The 20,897-nt window shown below is 43.8% G+C and overlaps 1 protein-coding gene across 5 annotated transcripts in view; it reads left to right on the forward strand.

The window, feature by feature from the left end:
* Nucleotides 1-20,897, forward strand: part of RTKN (rhotekin) — a 105,942-nt gene that overhangs the window by 53,124 nt on the left and 31,921 nt on the right. For all 5 annotated transcript variants that reach the window (XM_075855309.1, XM_075855287.1, XM_075855302.1 and 2 more), the window contains 4 exons: nucleotides 1,509-1,708; nucleotides 8,605-8,666; nucleotides 11,194-11,247; nucleotides 12,666-12,783. In XM_075855309.1, coding sequence (XP_075711424.1) covers nucleotides 1,509-1,708; nucleotides 8,605-8,666; nucleotides 11,194-11,247; nucleotides 12,666-12,783 — 434 coding nt within the window. The remainder of the gene's footprint in view (nucleotides 1-1,508; nucleotides 1,709-8,604; nucleotides 8,667-11,193; nucleotides 11,248-12,665; nucleotides 12,784-20,897) is intronic.

Genomic DNA, 20,897 nt, shown 5'->3' on the forward strand with positions numbered 1-20,897 from the left:
ATGTACTTTGCCTAGTGCTTGGTATTTATCATGCGTTCTTTGTCTGGTGTCTGGTATATATTCTGGGTTGTTTGCCTGGTGCCAGGCTTATATTTTTGGTTGTCTGCCTTTTGCCTGGTGTATATTCTGGGTTGTCTGTCTGGTACCAAGTATATATTCTTCATTGACTGTCTGGTGCCAGGTATATATTCTGGATTGTCTGCCTGGTGTCAGGGGAATATTTATCTGCCTGGTGCCGAGTATATATTCTGGGTTATCTGTCCGGTATTAAGTATATATTCTGGGTTAAATGCCTGGTGCCAAGTTTATATTCTGTGTTATCTGCCTGGTGACTGGTTTATATTCTGGGTTATCTGCCCGGTGACTGGTTTATATTCTGGTTATCTGCCCGTTATTGAGTATATATTCTAGGTTATCTGTCTGGTGACTGGTTTATATTCTGGTTACCTGTCCGGTATTGAGTATATATTCTGGGTTATCTGTCTGGTGACTGGTTTATATTCTGGGTTATCTGCCTGGTGACTGGTTTATATTCTGGTTATCTGTCCGGTATTGAGTGTATATTCTGGGTTATCTGCCTGGTGCTGAGTATATATTCTGGGTTATCTGCCTGGTGCCAAGTTTATATTCTGTGTTATCTGCCTGGTGACTGGTTTATATTCTGGTTATCTGTCCGGTATTGAGTATATATTCTAGGTTATCTGTCTGGTGACTGGTTTATATTTTGGGTTATCTGCCTGGTGACTGGTTTATATTCTGGTTACCTGTCCGGTATTGAGTATATATTCTGGGTTATCTGCCTGGTGCTGAGTATATATTCTGGGTTATCTGTCTGGTGACTGGTTTATATTCTCGTTATCTGTCCGGTATTGAGTATATATTCTGGTTTATTTGCCTGGTGCCGAGTATATATTCTAGGTTATCTGTCTGGTGACTGGTTTATATTCTGGTTATCTGTCCGGTATTGAGTATATATTCTAGGTTATCTGTCTGGTGCCGAGTATATATTCTAGGTTATCTGTCTGGTGACTGGTTTATATTCTCGTTATCTGTCCGGTACTGAGTATATATTCTGGTTTATTTGCCTGGTGCCGAGTATATATTCTAGGTTATCTGTCTGGTGACTGGTTTATATTCTGGGTTATCTGCCCGGTATTGAGTATATATTCTGGGTTATCTGCCTGGTGACTGGTTTATATTCTGGTTATCTGTCCGGTATTGAGTGTATATTCTGGGTTATCTGCCTGGTGCCGAGTATATATTCTGGGTTATCTGCCTGGTGCCAGATAGTAAGTAAGGTTAATGATAGACCCAAATTGAACTCCTGTCCTGCAGAATTAGTCTAGAGGAAGGAAAACAACCCCCAATAAGGCAGAATCCAATTGTCCTCATGGGGGGACCTTAGATCACCAGCTCACCCCCGACATCTAGTACACAAAGCAGAATATGTTTGTTTGCCTTCTGCCAGGTATATTTCTCAGTCTGACTCCCGGCATCTTTTCTTGCAGGATACGGACATCCAGAAACGTATTGACCATGAGGTTCGGATACGGGAGGGGGCGGTCAAGCTTCTGGGAGCATGTACACAGAAAGGACAGGCGTTGGAAGCAGCAAAAAGTCTTCTGGTGTGCAATAGTCGCATCATGACATATATGTCTGAATTACAGCACCGAAAGGAGGAGCAGGTTCTCCAGCACAGCACACGCAGGTATGAGGGACACAGACATCACAAGACGACTTACATGTCAGCTGCATGGGAAGGAGATCATGGGATACATTATATTAAGAAATGGACTTGTTGTTTGAAGACCACATTGTACAGCAGAGAGAGGGACATGATATATGTAACTCCTGCACCTCCGTATAATAAGGTGGTGGCTGGACAGACAGTAATCTGTATACAGTGAGAGGCAGGAGAGACATGATATGTTACTCCTGCACCTCCGTATCATAAGGTGGTAACAGGACAGTCAGTAATCTGTATACAGTGAGAGGCAGGAGAGACATGATATGTGTTACTCCTGCACCTCCGTATCATAAGGTGATAACAGGACAGTCAGTAATCTGTATACAGTGAGAGGCAGGAGAGACATGATATGTGTTACTCCTGCACCTCAGTATCATAAGGTGGTGGCTGGACAGTCAGTAACCTCTATACAGTGAGAGGCAGGAGAGACAGGATATGTGTAACTCCTGCACCTCCGTATAATAAGGTGGTGGCTGGACAGACAGTAATCTGTATACAGTGAGAGGCAGGAGAGACATGATATGTTACTCCTGCACCTCCGTATCATAAGGTGGTAACAGGACAGTCAGTAATCTGTATACAGTGAGAGGCAGGAGAGACATGATATGTGTTACTCCTGCACCTCCGTATCATAAGGTGGTAACAGGACAGTCAGTAATCTGTATACAGTGAGAGGCAGGAGAGACATGATATGTGTTACTCCTGCACCTCCGTATCATAAGGTGATAACAGGACAGTCAGTAATCTGTATACAGTGAGAGGCAGGAGAGACATGATATGTGTTACTCCTGCACCTCAGTATCATAAGGTGGTGGCTGGACAGTCAGTAACCTCTATACAGTGAGAGGCAGGAGAGACAGGATATGTGTAACTCCTGCACCTCAGTATAATAAGGTGGTGGCTGGACAGTCAGTAATCTGTATACAGTGAGAGGCAGGAGAGACATGATATGTTACTCCTGCACCTCCGTATCATAAGGTGGTAACAGGACAGTCAGTAACCTCTATACAGTGAGAGGCAGGAGAGACAGGATATGTGTAACTCCTGCACCTCCGTATCATAAGGTGGTGGCTGGACCGTCCGTAATCTGTATACAGTGAGAGGCAGGAGAGACAGGATATGTGTAACTCCTGCACCTCAGTATCATATGGTGGTGGCTGGACAGTCAGTAATCTGTATACAGTGAGAGGCAGGAGAGACATGATATGTGTAACTCCTGCACCTCAGTATCATAAGGTGGTGGCTGGACAGTCAGTAACCTCTATACAGTGAGAGGCAGGAGAGACAGGATATGTGTAACTCCTGCACCTCAGTATAATAAGGTGGTGGCTGGACAGTCAGTAATCTGTATACAGTGAGAGGCAGGAGAGACAGGATATGTGTAACTCCTGCACCTCCGTATCATAAGGTGGTGGCTGGACAGTCAGTAATCTGTATAAAGTGAGAGGCTGGAGAGACATGATATGTGTTACTCCTGCTCCTCAGTATCATAAGGTGGTGGCTGGACAGTCAGTAATCTGTATACAGTGAGAGGCAAGAGAGACATGATATGTGTTACTCCTGCTCCTCAGTATCATAAGGTGGTGGCTGGACAGTCAGTAATCTGTATACAGTGAGAGGCAGGAGAGGCATGATATATGAAAGTCCTAAACCTCAGTATCATAAGGTGGTGGCTGGACAGCCAGTAATCTGTATACAGTGAGAGGCTGGGGAGACATGATGTGTTACTCCTGCACCTCAGTATCATAAGGTGGTGTCTGGACAGTCAGTAATCTGTATACAGTGAGAGGCAGGAGAGACATGATATGTGTAACTCCTGCACCTCAGTATCATAAGGTGGTGGCTGGACAGTCAGTAATCTGTATACAGTGAGAGGCAGGAGAGACAGGATATGTGTAACTCCTGCACCTCAGTATCATATGGTGGTGGCTGGACAGTCAGTAATCTGTATACAGTGAGAGGCAGGAGAGACATGATATGTGTAACTCCTGCACCTCAGTATCATAAGGTGGTGGCTGGACAGTCAGTAATCTGTATACAGTGAGAGGCAGGAGAGACAGGATATGTGTAACTCCTGCACCTCAGTATCATATGGTGGTGGCTGGACAGTCAGTAATCTGTATACAGTGAGAGGCAGGAGAGACATGATATGTGTTACTCCTGCACCTCAGTATCATAAGGTGGTGGCAGGCAGTGGCGTAGCTATAGGGGTCGCAGCGGTCGCAGTTGCGACCGGGCCCCTAAGCCTGAGGGGCCCACGGGCCCCCCTCGCCACACTTAGTGTCCGTATCATTGCTTCTTAGATAAAAATCGATCTTTACACAGCGCATGAGCAGTAGCTTGTGTGTATCAGCGTGTGTACTCCCCCTCCCTTCTTGTGCTCTGAGGCACTGGATTGGAGGAGACAGGGGAGGAGGAGCCTAGATACACACACTGCCGCACGCTGTGTAAGGAAAAAGCTCATGTCTCATCCCTGCTCGTTTCCCCGCATCCATGTGAGGTCTGGACAGGCATCTCTTGTAATTACATTGTCTCTCTTTAGTGGTTTTTCCCTATACTGTTTGATCTTTGCTGTCTCTCTCTCTCTGTTCTTTCCATCCTGCAAATAGAGGACAGAACGGGAGGATTCAGCAGTGAGAGCAGCGCAGACAGGACACTGATAAGAGGTTACTGAGGGTCATAATTCATCACAGGACAGCTCAGCCTCCAGTTATCGGGAAGACACTGATAAGGGGGCTAGAGGTTACTGTGGGTCATGATTGCACATTACTGGAGGTCTGGAGCTGTGCTGTAATGTGAAGCACACAGCTCTGCTATGCCAGTGTCCATTAGGAAACTATAAAAAATAAAGAGGCTGCTCCTAAAGGTTTATAAAGTTGTTTTTTTTGCCAGAATCATAAATTATCACCTATCCTTAGTGATCATTTTGTTTTCGCTCGGACACCCACCAATCATGAGAACTGGGGCTCCAAACCCCCCCCATTCCTCCTCACTGTAAGCAGGACATTGAATGGAGCAGTGATCGTGCATGCACTCTACATTGCTCCATTCAAAGTCTATTTACGTCATTGTCATAGACCGTGAATGGTGCGGCGGGCGTATGCTCAACAGCCGCTCCATTCAAGCTCCTCTTTACTGCAGGGGTGCAGTGAGGAGGCTCAGAGGGTTTGGGACCCCTGGTCTCTCGATCGCCTCCAGCAATAAGAGAATGATCAAATATACTGTGGGGGGCAAAAAAGTTGGTATTGTGGCTGTATAAGGCACAAAGGAGGGTATTACTGTGGGGCACAAAAAAGGCATTCTGATTTTGTGGTGGGGGCACTATTACTTTGTAGGGAACAAAAGGGGGCACTAGTACAGTTTGGGGCACAAATGGGGCCACTATTAGGGCGGGTTCACACATAGCGGAATTTCACTTAAATTCCGCTGCGGACACTCCGCAGCGTTAATCCGCAGCGGAGCCGTTTCTCCATTGACTTTCACTTTAATTTAGCAGTGTTCGTTTAGACGCTGCGTACAATTCCGCTGCGGAGCATAGGCTGCGGAGCGGAATGTGGTGTCCGCAGCATGCTCTGTCTGTTGCGGAGCAGTGGCGGACTGGTTGCGGACTCATGGCGGAATTTCTCCATTGACTTCAATGGAGAGTCAAAATTCCGCAATGAAGTCCGCAGATCTTATGTGTGCTGCGGAGCGTATTGTTTTTACTACCATGACATTTCTTCATTCTGGCTGGACCTATGTATTTCTAGGTCTACAGCCAGACTGAGGAAGTCAATGGGGCTCCCGTAATGACGGGAGCGTTGCTAGGAGACGTCTGTAAATAGTCACTGTCCAGGGTGCTGAAAGAGTTACGCGATCGGCAGTAACTGTTTCTGCACCCGGGACAGTGACTACCGATCTCAATATACATGTATCTGTAAAAAAACATATAAGTTCATACTTACCGAGAACTCCCTGCTTCTTTCTCCAGTCCGGCCTCCCAGGATGACGTTTCAGTGTAAGTGACGGCTGCAGCCAATCACAGGCCAAGCACAGGCTGCAGCGGTCACATGGACTGGAGCGTCATCCAGGGAGGTCGGGCCGGATGCCGAAAGAAGGACGCGTCACCAAGACAACGGGCGGTAAGTATGAAATTCTTTGACTTTCACTAGGGAAAGTGCTGTCCCTTCTCTCTATCCTGCACTGAATAGGGAGAAGAGAAGCACTTTTCCTGCAGTCCGCAGCGGCCAGTCCGCATCAATTTTCTGCACATTTTGTGCAGATCCGCTGCAGAATCTGCAACGCAGATTCTGTGCGGCATTGATGCGGACAGTTGCGGAGGAATTCCGCCATGTGTGGTCATGCCCTTAAGGTGGAGAGGGCACTAAGAGGGCTATTGGGGCTAACAGCATAATTTGTAGTTTGTGTGAAGAGACAAGTGGTGGCTGGAAGAAGTCATGCCGGTCTGGCATGGATAGAGTAGAAAAGGGAAATCGGGATACAACTGTAGTGTATTAATTTTTCACTGTGTAGAGCTGGTATATGACCTTTATTTGGTGACTTCATTATTTAGGTATACGATCATACATAGAACTGCGCCACTGTAAGCCTGCCGTGTTATAAAAGTTGTTTTATTCGTCTCTGATGTATATATTTTTGTTTTGAGGGGTTACTTTAGAGACCCAGTAATGCAGCTGAAAGTTAGAGAGAAGATGCGTAGGGGGGCCCAAACTCAAAGTTTGCACCTGGGCCCATGAGCCTTTAGCTACGCCCCTGGTGGCAGGACAGTCAGTAATCTGTATATAGTGAGAGGCAGGAGAGACATGATATGTGTAACTCCTGCACCTCAGTATAATAAGGTGGTGGCTGGACAGTCAGTAATCTGTATACAGTGAGAGGCAGGAGAGACAGGATATGTGTAACTCCTGCACCTCAGTATCATAAGGTGGTGGCTGGACAGTCAGTAATCTGTATACAGTGAGAGGCAGGAGAGACAGGATATGTGTAACTCCTACACCTCAGTATCATAAGGTGGTGGCTGGACAGTCAGTAATCTGTATACAGTGAGAGGCAGGAGAGACAGGATATGTGTAACTCCTACACCTCAGTATCATAAGGTGGTGGCTGGACAGTCAGTAATCTGTATACAGTGAGAGGCAAGAGAGACATGATATGTGTTACTCCTGCTCCTCAGTATCATAAGGTGGTGGCTGGACAGTCAGTGATCTGTATACAGTGAGAGGCAAGAGAGACATGATATGTGTTACTCCTGCTCCTCAGTATCATAAGGTGGTGGCTGGACAGTCAGTAATCTGTATACAGTGAGAGGCAAGAGAGACATGATATGTGTTACTCCTGCTCCTCAGTATAATAAGGTGGTGGCTGGACAGTCAGTAATCTGTATAAAGTGAGAGGCTGGAGAGACATGATATGTGTTACTCCTGCTCCTCAGTATCATAAGGTGGTGGCTGGACAGTCAGTAATCTGTATACAGTGAGAGGCAGGAGAGACAGGATATGTGTAACTCCTGCACCTCAGTATAATAAGGTGGTGGCTGGACAGTCAGTAATCTGTATACAGTGAGAGGCAAGAGAGACATGATATGTGTTACTCCTGCTCCTCAGTATAATAAGGTGGTGGCTGGACAGTCAGTAATCTGTATACAGTGAGAGGCTGGAGAGACATGATATGTGTAACTCCTGCACCTCAGTATCATAAGGTGGTAACAGAACAGTCAGTAATCTGTATACAGTGAGAGGCAGGAGAGACATGATGTGTAACTCCTGCTCCTCAGTATCATATGGTGGTGGCAGGACAGTCAGTAATCTGTATACAGTGAGAGGCAGGAGAGACATGATATGTGTAACTCCTGCTCCTCAGTATCATAAGGTGGTGGCAGGACAGTCAGTAATCTGTATATAGTGAGAGGCAGGAGAGACAGGATATGTGTAACTCCTGCACCTCAGTATAATAAGGTGGTGGCTGGACAGTCAGTAATCTGTATACAGTGAGAGGCAAGAGAGACATGATATGTGTTACTCCTGCTCCTCAGTATAATAAGGTGGTGGCAGGACAGTCAGTAATCTGTATACAGTGAGAGGCAAGAGAGACATGATATGTGTTACTCCTGCTCCTCAGTATAATAAGGTGGTGGCTGGACAGTCAGTAATCTGTATATAGTGAGAGGCTGGAGAGACATGATATGTGTTACTCCTGCTCCTCAGTATCATAAGGTGGTGGCTGGACAGTCAGTAATCTGTATACAGTGAGAGGCAGGAGAGACAGGATATGTGTAACTCCTGCACCTCAGTATAATAAGGTGGTGGCTGGACAGTCAGTAATCTGTATACAGTGAGAGGCTGGAGAGACATGATATGTGTAACTCCTGCACCTCAGTATCATAAGGTGGTAACAGAACAGTCAGTAATCTGTATACAGTGAGAGGCAGGAGAGACATGATGTGTAACTCCTGCTCCTCAGTATCATATGGTGGTGGCAGGACAGTCAGTAATCTGTATACAGTGAGAGGCAGGAGAGACATGATATGTGTAACTCCTGCTCCTCAGTATAATAAGGTGGTGGCTGGACAGTCAGTAATCTGTATATAGTGAGAGGCAGGAGAGACAGGATATGTGTAACTCCTGCACCTCAGTATAATAAGGTGGTGGCTGGACAGTCAGTAATCTGTATACAGTGAGAGGCAGGAGAGACAGGATATGTGTAACTCCTGCACCTCCGTATCATAAGGTGGTGGCAGGACAGTCAGTAATCTGTATACAGTGAGAGGCGTTTGCTTAGATCGTTACTCAATGATAATTAGTCTATATTTTTTTTTTGCTTTACACATGAAACTCCTCACTGTTCGATGTATTTTCCAGGCCTTTAGATGGGGGCTGTGTGGATGAACGTCTCCCTTGCAAAGGAAAATTGTCCATCTCAGGTAGGTGACTCTGAATTGTTATAGGTGGGTCTAATGATAGATGAATGGCTGCGGATCTGGGGTAGAAATGCCAGTGGTGTGTCAGTTGATATAGATTCTTGTGTTATGTGTCTCGTGTAATATAGATAAGCGGAGTATATGTCTGAACAGGATATATGTCTAGAGTATTATAGATTAGCGGGGGGTGTCTGGGGTGTTATAGATGAGCAGGGTGTGTTTCTGGGGTGTTATAGATGAGCGGGGGGTGTCTGGGGTACTATAGATGAGCGGGGGGTGTATGGGGTGTTATAGATGAGCGGGGGGTGTATGGGGTGTTATAGATGAGCGTGGTGTGTGTCTGGGGTATTATAGATGAGCGTGGTGTGTGTCTGGGGTGTTATAGATGAGCGGGGTGTGTGTCTGGGGTATTATAGATGAGCGTGGTGTGTCTCTGGGGTATTATAGATGAGCGTGGTGTGTGTCTGGGGTATTATAGATGAGCAGGGTGTGTGTCTGGGGTGTTATAGATGAGCGGGGGGTGTCTGGGGTATTATAGATAAGCGGGGGGTGTCTGGAGTATTATAGATGAGCGGGGGTGTCTGGGGTATTATAGATGAGCGGGGGGTGTGTCTGGGGTATTATAGATGAGCGGGGGTGTCTGGGGTGTTATAGATGAGCGGGGGTTGTCTGGGGTATTATAGATGAGCGGGGGGTGTCTGGGGTATTATAGATGAGCGGGGGTGTCTGGGGTGTTATAGATGAGCGGGGGTTGTCTGGGGTATTATAGATGAGCGGGGGGTGTCTGGGGTATTATAGATGAGCGGGGTGGTGTCTGAGGTATTATAGATGAGCGGGGGGTGTCTGGGTTGTTATAGATGAGCGGAGGGTGTCTGGGGTATTATAGATGAGCAGGGTGTGTGTCTGGGGTATTATAGATGAGCGGGGGGGTGTCTGGGGTGTTATAGATGAGCGGGGGGTGTCTGGGGTGTTATAGATGAGCGGGGGGGTGTCTGGGGTGTTATAGATGAGCGGGGGTGTGTCTCTGGGGTGTTATAGATGAGCGGGGGTTGTGTCTGGGGTATTATAGATGAGCGAGGGGGTGTGTCTGGGGTGTTATAGATGAGCAGGGTGGGTGTATGGGGTATTATAGATGAGCGGGGGTGTCTGGGGTGTTATAGATGAGCGGGGGGTGTCTGGGGTGTTATAGATGAGCGGGGGGTGTCTGGGGTATTATAGATGAGCGGGGTGGTGTCTGAGGTATTATAGATGAGCGGGGGGTGTCTGGGTTGTTATAGATGAGCGGAGGGTGTCTGGGGTATTATAGATGAGCAGGGTGTGTGTCTGGGGTATTATAGATGAGCGGGGGGGGTGTCTGGGGTGTTATAGATGAGCGGGGGGTGTCTGGGGTGTTATAGATGAGCGGGGGGGGTGTCTGGGGTGTTATAGATGAGCGGGGGTGTGTCTCTGGGGTGTTATAGATGAGCGGGGGTTGTGTCTGGGGTATTATAGATGAGCGAGGGGGTGTGTCTGGGGTGTTATAGATGAGCAGGGTGGGTGTATGGGGTATTATAGATGAGCAGGGGGTGTGTCTGGAGTATTATAGATGAGCGGGGTGTGTGTCTGGGGTGTTATAGATGAGCAGGGTGTGTGTCTGGGGTATTATAGATGAGCAGGGGGTGTGTCTGGAGTATTATAGATGAGCGGGGTGTGTGTCTGGGGTATTATAGATCAGCAGGGTGTGTCTCTGGGGTATTATAGATGAGCAGGGTGTGTCTCTGGGGTATTATAGATGAGCAGGGTGTGTCTCTGGGGTGTTATAGATGAGCGGGGTGTGTCTGGGGTATTATAGATGAGCGGAGGGGGGTGTCTGGGGTGTTATAGATGAGCGGGGTGTGTCTCTGGGGTGTTATAGATGAGCGGGGGGGGTGTCTGGGGTATTATAGATGAGCGTGGGTGTCTGGGGTATTATAGATGAGCAGGGTGTGTCTCTGGGGTGTTATAGATGAGCGGGGTGTGTCTGGGGTATTATAGATGAGCGGAGGGGGGTGTCTGGGGTGTTATAGATGAGCGGGGTGTGTCTCTGGGGTGTTATAGATGAGCGGGGGGGGGTGTCTGGGGTATTATAGATGAGCGTGGGTGTCTGGGGTATTATAGATGAGCAGGGTGTGTCTCTGGGGTATTATAGATAAGCGGGGGTTGTCTGGGGTGTTATAGATGAGCGGAGGGGGGTGTCTGGGGTGTTATAGATGAGCGGAGGGGGGTGTCTGGGGTGTTATAGATGAGCGGGGGGTGTCTCTGGGGTGTTATAGATGAGCGGAGAGGGGTGTCTGGGGTGTTATAGATGAGCGGAGGGGGGTGTCTGGGGTGTTATAGATGAGCGGGGGGTGTCTCTGGGGTGTTATAGATGAGCGGAGGGGGGTGTCTGGGGTGTTATAGATGAGCGGAGAGGGGTGTCTGGGGTGTTATAGATGAGCGGGGGGTGTCTGGGGTGTTGTTGTTCCTGTTTTGCTGGTCGATAGCTTTTACATTTCGGCGTCTCTTTTCTCAGATCTCCGGATCCCTCTGATGTGGAAAGACAGTGAATATTTTAAGAATAAAGGAGGTGAATATATTCAGTGTTTATTCTTCTGGTCACCAGGGACTGCGGATGACGGGTGGGGACCCCCTGGCCGGGTTTTGGGGTGTGGTTTGGGGCGTGTCTTTACAGAGTGACGCTATCATTAGAAGCCGTGATATGGCTGCATCTTCTTGTTTTACGCCCGTGTCACCCGGTTTTTCTGTGGGTCTACTGAACTGGAGTGATCACCCAATAGTTTAGAACCCTAGAGTGATGCAAGTTCAGTTTGGGGTGTCCCTGCTCCAGGTCATGCGACTTTTCTATGGACGCTGAAATGGAGCCATAATGTGACCACGAAAAAACAGCATAAGGCGCAAGTGTAAGTTACACCTTTTTTTACCGGGCATACTCACAGCATACATACATAAAACACGCAGATGACATGCATGAAAGCATGCACATAACTTACACACACATAAACACACTTATTACATGTATAAAGCCATGCTCATAACATACAGACGTAGGATACGCTCACTACATCCATGAAAGCTTGCTCACAACATACATACATACATACATACATACATAGAGCATGCTCACTACATCCATGAAAGCTTGCTCACAACATACATACATACATAGAGCATGCTCACTACATGCCTGAAAGCTTGCTCACAACTTACATACATACATTCATACATAGAGCATGCTCACTACATGCCTGAAAGCTTGCTCACAACATACATACATACATACATACATACATACATACAGCATGCTCACAACATACCACACGCCCACTAAATATAGGCACACAATTCCATGTATATTTGGGTGCACAGTGCAATATTGGGTGAGTGGCACCCCAGCCTTGGCCTTTATATTATTACCTTCTATTTCTAGTTATGTACAATCCAGACCCCCTCATTCCACCTCCTGAGCCGCGAGTCATCACTTCTAATGGAGACCTTGTTTATCTGGATTATAAAATTTCTAAGCAGAAAGTATGTGAACCCCTCTGGTAATCATCTGGCCCATAGATTTACTGTATAGTATTTGGACTTTGTCCTTGTTCCTCATAAACTCCTAATAGGTTTATTATGGTCCATTCATTTGTAGTTAGGCCAACGTCTGCCTCCAAGTGTCCGGAGAGGAGCGGTCAATGATTGATGATCTGGAGGCTCCAAGGTTATAATCTGTAGATAAATTACCAAACATTGGCCAAGACACAGTCCACCGAAGGCCCGGCCCACGTGTCCTCAGTGTATCCTCCTAATCTACGGGCCTGGAATGTCTTACGGAGTCCTTGTTCGTCCAGGTAGTGACACTGGAGCCAAGCAGTCCCCAAAAGTCCCTGAGAATTCAGATAGATCCCATAGACCTGCAGAGGTTCACATACTTTCTGAATATAAATGTCTCTTCTGTACTCTTCGTTGTTACCCCTGTCCCCTGTATCGCAGAGCTCCATCGCTGCGCCGTGTTCTGCGCCCTGCAGATCCGGGGAGAGGTTTACGACACTGAGATGGTCTTCGTGGATCGGACGTCCACCGACATCTTCTTCCATAACGCCATTGTCTTGTGAGTATCTGCGTCACGATGAACTCCATATCACGGCCCGTGTTACCTATAGCCGGGGTATTTTATATTATGACCCATGTTTCCTATAGCCGGGGTATTTTATATTATGGCCCATGTTTCCTATAGCCGGGGTATTTTATATTATGACCCATGTTTCCTATAGCCGGGGTATTTTATATTATGGTCCATGTTTCCTATAGCCGGGGTATTTTATATTATGTCCCATGTTTCCTATAGCCGGGGTATTTTATATTATGACCCATGTTTCCTATAGCCGGGGTATTTTATATTATGGTCCATGTTTCCTATAGCCGGGGTATTTTATATTATGACCCATGTTTCCTATAGCCGGGGTATTTTATATTATGTCCCATGTTTCCTATAGCCGGAGTATTTTATATTATGACCCATGTTTCCTATAGCCGGGGTATTTTATATTATGGCCCATGTTTCCTATAGCCGGGGTATTTTATATTATGACCCATGTTTCCTATAGCCGGGGTATTTTATATTATGTCCCATGTTTCCTATAGCCGGGGTATTTTATATTATGGCCCATGTTTCCTATAGCGGGGGTATTTTATATTATGTCCCATGTTTCCTATAGCCGGGGTATTTTATATTATGGCCCATGTTTCCTATAGCCGGGGTATTTTATATTATGGCCCATGTTTCCTATAGCCGGGGTATTTTATATTATGACCCATGTTTCCTATAGCCGGGGTATTTTATATTATGTCCCATGTTTCCTATAGCCGGGGTATTTTATATTATGGCTCATGTTTCCTATAGCCGGGGTATTTTATATTATGTCCCATGTTTCCTATAGCCGGGGTATTTTATATTATGGTCCATGTTTCCTATAGCCGGGGTATTTTATATTATGACCCATGTTTCCTATAGCCGGGGTATTTTATATTATGTCCCATGTTTCCTATAGCCGGGGTATTTTATATTATGTCCCATGTTTCCTATAGCCGGGGTATTTTATATTATGACCCATGTTTCCTATAGCCGGGGTATTTTATATTATGGCCCATGTTTCCTATAGCCGGGGTATTTTATATTATGTCCCATGTTTCCTATAGCCGGGGTATTTTATATTATGGCCCATGTTTCCTATAGCCGGGGTATTTTATATTATGGCCCATGTTTCCTATAGCCGGGGTATTTTATATTATGTCCCATGTTTCCTATAGCCGGGGTATTTTATATTATGTCCCATGTTTCCTATAGCCGGGGTATTTTATATTATGTCCCATGTTTCCTATAGCCGGGGTATTTTATATTATGACCCATGTTTCCTATAGCCGGGGTATTTTATATTATGGTCCATGTTTCCTATAGCCGGGGTATTTTATATTATGTCCCATGTTTCCTATAGCCGGGGTATTTTATATTATGTCCCATGTTTCCTATAGCCGGGGTATTTTATATTATGTCCCATGTTTCCTATAGCCGGGGTATTTTATATTATGTCCCATGTTTCCTATAGCCGGGGTATTTTATATTATGTCCCATGTTTCCTATAGCCGGGGTATTTTATATTATGTCCCATGTTTCCTATAGCCGGGGTATTTTATATTATGTCCCATGTTTCCTATAGCCGGAGTATTTTATATTATGTCCCATGTTTCCTATATCCGGGGTATTTTATATTATGTCCCATGTTTCCTATAGCCGGGGTATTTTATATTATGTCCCATGTTTCCTATAGCCGGGGTATTTTATATTATGTCCCATGTTTCCTATAGCCGGGGTATTTTATATTATGTCCCATGTTTCCTATAGCCGGGGTATTTTATATTATGACCCATGTTTCCTATAGCCGGGGTATTTTATACTATGTCCCATGTTTCCTATAGCCGGAGTATTTTATATTATGACCCATGTTTCCTATAGCCGGGGTATTTTATATTATGGCCCATGTTTCCTATAGCCGGGGTATTTTATACTATGTCCCATGTTTCCTATAGCCGGAGTATTTTATATTATGACCCATGTTTCCTATAGCCGGGGTATTTTATATTATGACCCATGTTTCCTATAGCCGGGGTATTTTATATTATGACCCATGTTTCCTATAGCCGGGGTATTTTATATTATGACCCATGTTTCCTATAGCCGGGGTATTTTATATTATGGCCCATGTTTCCTATAGCCGGGGTATTTTATATTATGGCCCATGTTTCCTATAGCCGGGGTATTTTATATTATGACCCATGTTTCCTATAGCCGGGGTATTTTATATTATGACCCATGTTTCCTATAGCCGGGGTATTTTATATTATGACCCATGTTTCCTATAGCCGGGGTATTTTATATTATGTCCCATGTTTCCTATAGCCGGGGTATTTTATATTATGTCCCATGTTTCCTATAGCCGGGGTATTTTATATTATGACCCATGTTTCCTATAGCCGGGGTATTTTATATTATGTCCCATGTTTCCTATAGCCGGGGTATTTTATATTATGTCCCATGTTTCCTATAGCCGGGGTATTTTATATTATGACCCATGTTTCCTATAGCCGGGGTATTTTATATTATGTCCCATGTTTCCTATAGCCGGGGTATTTTATATTATGTCCCATGTTTCCTATAGCCGGGGTATTTTATATTATGACCCATGTTTCCTATAGCCGGGGTATTTTATATTATGGCCCGTGTTTCCTATAGCCGGGGTATTTTATATTATGGTCCATGTTTCCTATAGCCGGGGTATTTTATATTATGTCCCATGTTTCCTATAGCCGGAGTATTTTATATTATGTCCCATGTTTCCTATAGCCGGGGTATTTTATATTATGTCCCATGTTTCCTATATCCGGGGTATTTTATATTATGTCCCATGTTTCCTATAGCCGGGGTATTTTATATTATGTCCCATGTTTCCTATAGCCGGGGTATTTTATATTATGTCCCATGTTTCCTATAGCCGGAGTATTTTATATTATGGCCCATGTTTCCTATAGCCGGGGTATTTTATATTATGTCCCATGTTTCCTATAGCCGGGGTATTTTATATTACGGCCCATGTTTCCTATAGCCGGGGTATTTTATATTATGACCCATGTTTCCTATATCCGGGGTATTTTATATTATGGCCCATGTTTCCTATAGCCGGGGTATTTTATATTATGACCCATGTTTCCTATAGCCGGGGTATTTTATATTATGACCCATGTTTCCTATAGCCGGGGTATTTTATATTATGTCCCATGTTTCCTATAGCCGGGGTATTTTATATTATGTCCCATGTTTCCTATAGCCGGGGTATTTTATATTATGGCCCATGTTTCCTATAGCCGGGGTATTTTATATTATGTCCCATGTTTCCTATATCCGGGGTATTTTATATTATGTCCCATGTTTCCTATAGCCGGGGTATTTTATATTATGGCCCATGTTTCCTATAGCCGGGGTATTTTATATTATGACCCATGTTTCCTATATCCGGGGTATTTTATATTATGTCCCATGTTTCCTATAGCCGGAGTATTTTATATTATGTCCCATGTTTCCTATAGCCGGGGTATTTTATATTATGACCCATGTTTCCTATAGCCGGGGTATTTTATACTATGTCCCATGTTTCCTATAGCCGGGGTATTTTATATTATGTCTCATGTTTCCTATAGCCGGGGTATTTTATATTATGGCCCATGTTCTCTATAGCCGGGGTATTTTATATTATGACCCATGTTTCCTATAGCCGGGGTATTTTATATTATGACCCATGTTTCCTATAGCCGGGGTATTTTATACTATGTCCCATGTTTCCTATAGCCGGGGTATTTTATATTATGTCTCATGTTTCCTATAGCCGGGGTATTTTATATTATGGCCCATGTTCTCTATAGCCGGGGTATTTTATATTATGTCCCATGTTTCCTATAGCCGGGGTATTTTATATTATGTCCCATGTTTCCTATAGCCGGGGTATTTTATACTATGGCCCATGTTTCCTATAGCCGGGGTATTTTATATTATGGCCCATGTTTCCTATAGCCGGGGTATTTTATATTATGACCCATGTTTCCTATAGCCGGGGTATTTTATATTATGACCCATGTTTCCTATAGCCGGGGTATTTTATATTATGTCCCATGTTTCCTATAGCCGGGGTATTTTATATTATGTCCCATGTTTCCTATAGCCGGGGTATTTTATATTATGTCCCATGTTTCCTATAGCCGGGGTATTTTATACTATGGCCCATGTTTCCTATAGCCGGGGTATTTTATATTATGGCCCATGTTTCCTATAGCCGGGGTATTTTATATTATGACCCATGTTTCCTATAGCCGGGGTATTTTATATTATGTCCCATGTTTCCTATAGCCGGGGTATTTTATATTATGTCCCATGTTTCCTATAGCCGGGGTATTTTATATTATGTCCCATGTTTCCTATAGCCGGGGTATTTTATATTATGACCCATGTTTCCTATAGCCGGGGTATTTTATATTATGGCCCATGTTTCCTATAGCCGGGGTATTTTATATTATGGCCCATGTTTCCTATAGCGGGGGTATTTTATATTATGTCCCATGTTTCCTATAGCCGGGGTATTTTATATTATGGTCCATGTTTCCTATAGCCGGGGTATTTTATATTATGACCCATGTTTCCTATAGCCGGGGTATTTTATATTATGTCCCATGTTTCCTATAGCCGGGGTATTTTATATTATGTCCCATGTTTCCTATAGCCGGGGTATTTTATATTATGACCCATGTTTCCTATAGCCGGGGTATTTTATATTATGTCCCATGTTTCCTATAGCCGGGGTATTTTATATTATGGCCCATGTTTCCTATAGCCGGGGTATTTTATATTATGGCCCATGTTTCCTATAGCCGGGGTATTTTATATTATGTCCCATGTTTCCTATAGCCGGGGTATTTTATATTATGTCCCATGTTTCCTATAGCGGGGGTATTTTATATTATGTCCCATGTTTCCTATAGCCGGGGTATTTTATATTATGGTCCATGTTTCCTATAGCCGGGGTATTTTATATTATGACCCATGTTTCCTATAGCCGGGGTATTTTATATTATGTCCCATGTTTCCTATAGCCGGGGTATTTTATATTATGTCCCATGTTTCCTATAGCCGGGGTATTTTATATTATGACCCATGTTTCCTATAGCCGGGGTATTTTATATTATGTCCCATGTTTCCTATAGCCGGGGTATTTTATATTATGGCCCATGTTTCCTATAGCCGGGGTATTTTATATTATGGCCCATGTTTCCTATAGCCGGGGTATTTTATATTATGTCCCATGTTTCCTATAGCCGGGGTATTTTATATTATGTCCCATGTTTCCTATAGCCGGGGTATTTTATATTATGTCCCATGTTTCCTATAGCCGGGGTATTTTATATTATGGCCCATGTTTCCTATAGCCGGGGTATTTTATATTATGGCCCATGTTTCCTATAGCCGGGGTATTTTATATTATGGCCCATGTTTCCTATATCCGGGGTATTTTATATTATGTCCCATGTTTCCTATAGCCGGGGTATTTTATATTATGGCCCATGTTTCCTATAGCCGGGGTATTTTATATTATGTCCCATGTTTCCTATAGCCGGGGTATTTTATATTATGGCCCATGTTTCCTATAGCCGGGGTATTTTATATTATGTCCCATGTTTCCTATAGCCGGGGTATTTTATATTATGACCCATGTTTCCTATAGCCGGGGTATTTTATATTATGTCCCATGTTTCCTATAGCCGGGGTATTTTATATTATGACCCATGTTTCCTATAGCCGGGGTATTTTATATTATGACCCATGTTTCCTATATCCGGGGTATTTTATATTATGTCCCATGTTTCCTATAGCCGGGGTATTTTATATTATGACCCATGTTTCCTATAGCCGGGGTATTTTATATTATGGCCCATGTTTCCTATAGCCGGGGTATTTTATATTATGTCCCATGTTTCCTATAGCCGGGGTATTTTATATTATGTCTCATGTTTCCTATAGCCGGGGTATTTTATATTATGTCCCATGTTTCCTATATCCGGGGTATTTTATATTATGTCCCATGTTTCCTATAGCCGGGGTATTTTATATTATGTCCCATGTTTCCTATAGCCGGGGTATTTTATATTATGACCCATGTTTCCTATAGCCGGGGTATTTTATATTATGACCCATGTTTCCTATAGCCGGGGTATTTTATATTATGTCCCATGTTTCCTATAGCCGGGGTATTTTATATTATGTCCCATGTTTCCTATAGCCGGGGTATTTTATATTATGGCCCATGTTTCCTATAGCCGGGGTATTTTATATTATGTCCCATGTTTCCTATAGCCGGGGTATTTTATATTATGTCCCATGTTTCCTATAGCCGGGGTATTTTATATTATGTCCCATGTTTCCTATAGCCGGGGTATTTTATATTATGTCCCATGTTTCCTATAGCCGGGGTATTTTATATTATGACCCATGTTTCCTATAGCCGGGGTATTTTATATTATGTCCCATGTTTCCTATAGCCGGGGTATTTTATATTATGGCCCATGTTTCCTATAGCCGGGGTATTTTATATTATGTCCCATGTTTCCTATATCCGGGGTATTTTATATTATGGCCCATGTTTCCTATAGCCGGGGTATTTTATATTATGACCCATGTTTCCTATATCCGGGGTATTTTATATTATGTCCCATGTTTCCTATATCCGGGGTATTTTATATTATGGCCCATGTTTCCTATAGCCGGGGTATTTTATATTATGTCCCATGTTTCCTATAGCCGGGGTATTTTATATTATGTCCCATGTTTCCTATAGCCGGAGTATTTTATATTATGTCCCATGTTTCCTATAGCCGGGGTATTTTATATTATGTCCCATGTTTCCTATAGCCGGGGTATTTTATATTATGACCCATGTTTCCTATAGCCGGGGTATTTTATATTATGGCTCATGTTTCCTATAGCCGGGGTATTTTATATTATGACCCATGTTTCCTATAGCCGGGGTATTTTATATTATGACCCATGTTTCCTATAGCCGGGGTATTTTATATTATGTCCCATGTTTCCTATAGCCGGGGTATTTTATATTATGACCCATGTTTCCTATAGCCGGGGTATTTTATATTATGTCCCATGTTTCCTATAGCCGGGGTATTTTATATTATGACCCATGTTTCCTATAGCCGGGGTATTTTATATTATGTCCCATGTTTCCTATAGCCGGGGTATTTTATATTATGTCCCATGTTTCCTATAGCCGGGGTATTTTATATTATGGCCCATGTTTCCTATAGCCGGGGTATTTTATATTATGTCCCATGTTTCCTATAGCCGGGGTATTTTATATTATGGCTCATGTTTCCTATAGCCGGGGTATTTTATATTATGACCCATGTTTCCTATAGCCGGGGTATTTTATATTACGGCCCATGTTTCCTATAGCCGGGGTATTTTATATTATGGCCCATGTTTCCTATAGCCGGGGTATTTTATATTATGTCCCATGTTTCCTATAGCGGGGGTATTTTATATTATGGCCCATGTTTCCTATAGCCGGGGTATTTTATATTATGACCCATGTTTCCTATAGCCGGGGTATTTTATATTATGGCTCATGTTTCCTATAGCCGGGGTATTTTATATTATGACCCATGTTTCCTATAGCCGGGGTATTTTATATTATGACCCATGTTTCCTATAGCCGGGGTATTTTATATTATGTCCCATGTTTCCTATAGCGGGGTATTTTATATTATGGCCCATGTTTCCTATAGCCGGGGTATTTTATATTATGTCCCATGTTTCCTATAGCCGGGGTATTTTATATTATGTCCCATGTTTCCTATAGCCGGGGTATTTTATATTATGTCCCATGTTTCCTATAGCCGGGGTATTTTATATTATGTCCCATGTTTCCTATAGCCGGGGTATTTTATATTATGTCCCATGTTTCCTATAGCCGGAGTATTTTATATTATGGTCCATGTTTCCTATAGCCGGGGTATTTTATATTATGACCCATGTTTCCTATAGCCGGAGTATTTTATATTATGTCCCATGTTTCCTATATCCGGGGTATTTTATATTATGACCCATGTTTCCTA

This window comes from Rhinoderma darwinii, chromosome 1 (assembly GCF_050947455.1).
Source record: "Rhinoderma darwinii isolate aRhiDar2 chromosome 1, aRhiDar2.hap1, whole genome shotgun sequence".
Classification (NCBI taxonomy): domain Eukaryota; kingdom Metazoa; phylum Chordata; class Amphibia; order Anura; family Rhinodermatidae; genus Rhinoderma; species Rhinoderma darwinii.